General features: G+C 54.3%; 1 protein-coding gene across 1 annotated transcript in view; it reads left to right on the forward strand.

Moving 5' to 3' along the window:
- The window catches only part of LOC102675380 (protein stoned-B-like), a 13,634-nt gene that overhangs the window by 6,501 nt on the left and 5,841 nt on the right, over window positions 1-1,292 (forward strand). Inside the window, exon 4 of the mRNA XM_006621703.2 lies at window positions 115-893. Coding sequence (XP_006621766.1) covers window positions 115-893 — 779 coding nt within the window. The remainder of the gene's footprint in view (window positions 1-114; window positions 894-1,292) is intronic.

Below are 1,292 nucleotides of genomic sequence, written 5' to 3' on the forward strand. Positions count from 1 at the left end.
GCGTTCGAATTGCCGACACCGTCCAAACGGCCCGATCTGCTCGCGACCACCGAGGAGGAGAAAGCGTTGCCTTCTAAGCCGCTCACTCCCTATTACACGCAAAAATCGATCGAGGATTACCTGCCCGGCGAGGAGGAACAGGAGGAGGAGGCGGCCGATGTAGATCCGTTCGACACGAGCTTCGTGGCCAAGGTAGCGCCAGGTAAGACCGAGCTCAAGTTGATCGAATCGGAATTGTTGAGGCAACAAGATCATTCGCCGTCTACGAGGCTGCCTCACAGCTTGAGCGACCACGAGTTCGATCCGCGTGCCGAGGGAGAACCTGTCAGAAGGCAGAGCGATTTCACGATAAGGCCGAACGATCTCAGGATAAATGAATTGCAAAATTCGGTGTTGAGGAAGTTTGAGGAGGTGAATAAGAGAGGGGAATTGGTGGAAAAGAGGCAGGAGAGTCTGTTGGACGAGAGGATCGAGGTGGACGCGAAGCCTCTCACGCCCAGGATCGAGACGAGGACCATCGAGGAGGACGAGGAGATCTCCTACCAGGATCCATTCGACACCTCGATCGCAACGAATATTCTTCCCGGCAAGGCGGAGCTGAAGATTCTCGAGACCGAGTTGGAACAGATCCCTGCCGAGATACCCATCGCTCGCCCCGTTCCGATCGCTCTCACGGCCGTGATCAACACAACGGTTATTCCAGAAGTCGATCCCGACTTCGATCCCAGAGCGGAGGAGAGGAAGGATTTCTTGTGCATCGACGACCAAGATCCCGGTGCGAAGGTGTTGACCCCTTTGCAGAACGAGAGCTTTCCTTTGGGGGAGGACGTGGATCCGTTCGACACGAGTTTCGCAAGTCTGGGGCCGGGCAAGACCGAGCTCAAACTACTCGAGTCCGAATTAATGGAAAAATAAGAGGCTCTACAAACATAATCTTTACCTTCTTCTCTCTCTTCTTTCTCTTCCTTTAAACGACACTTCCGTTTCATCTTCACTTTGGACTCACGGTTATAACGCTCGATTCAACATGGATTCGAAAGGAGGGAACCCATTTTTGATGGACGATTACGATGGGATCGAGTCGAACGACAATATGGCGGGCCAGGCGTCCAATCCGTTCCTTCAAGATTTCGGCGACGCTTCAGCGACATCTGGCGGCGGGGAGAATCCGTTTCTGAATTTCGGCGGAGACCAATCGTATCACCAATCGTCGGCACCAATCACCGTCGACTCGACGAATCCCTTCGCCTCGTTCGCCACTGACACCAGCGCGCCTAGCACCGGCTTCGAGG

Source organism: Apis dorsata, unplaced genomic scaffold (genome assembly GCF_000469605.1).
Source record: "Apis dorsata unplaced genomic scaffold, Apis dorsata 1.3 scaffold_631, whole genome shotgun sequence".
In the NCBI taxonomy this organism is placed as follows: Eukaryota; Metazoa; Arthropoda; class Insecta; order Hymenoptera; family Apidae; genus Apis; species Apis dorsata.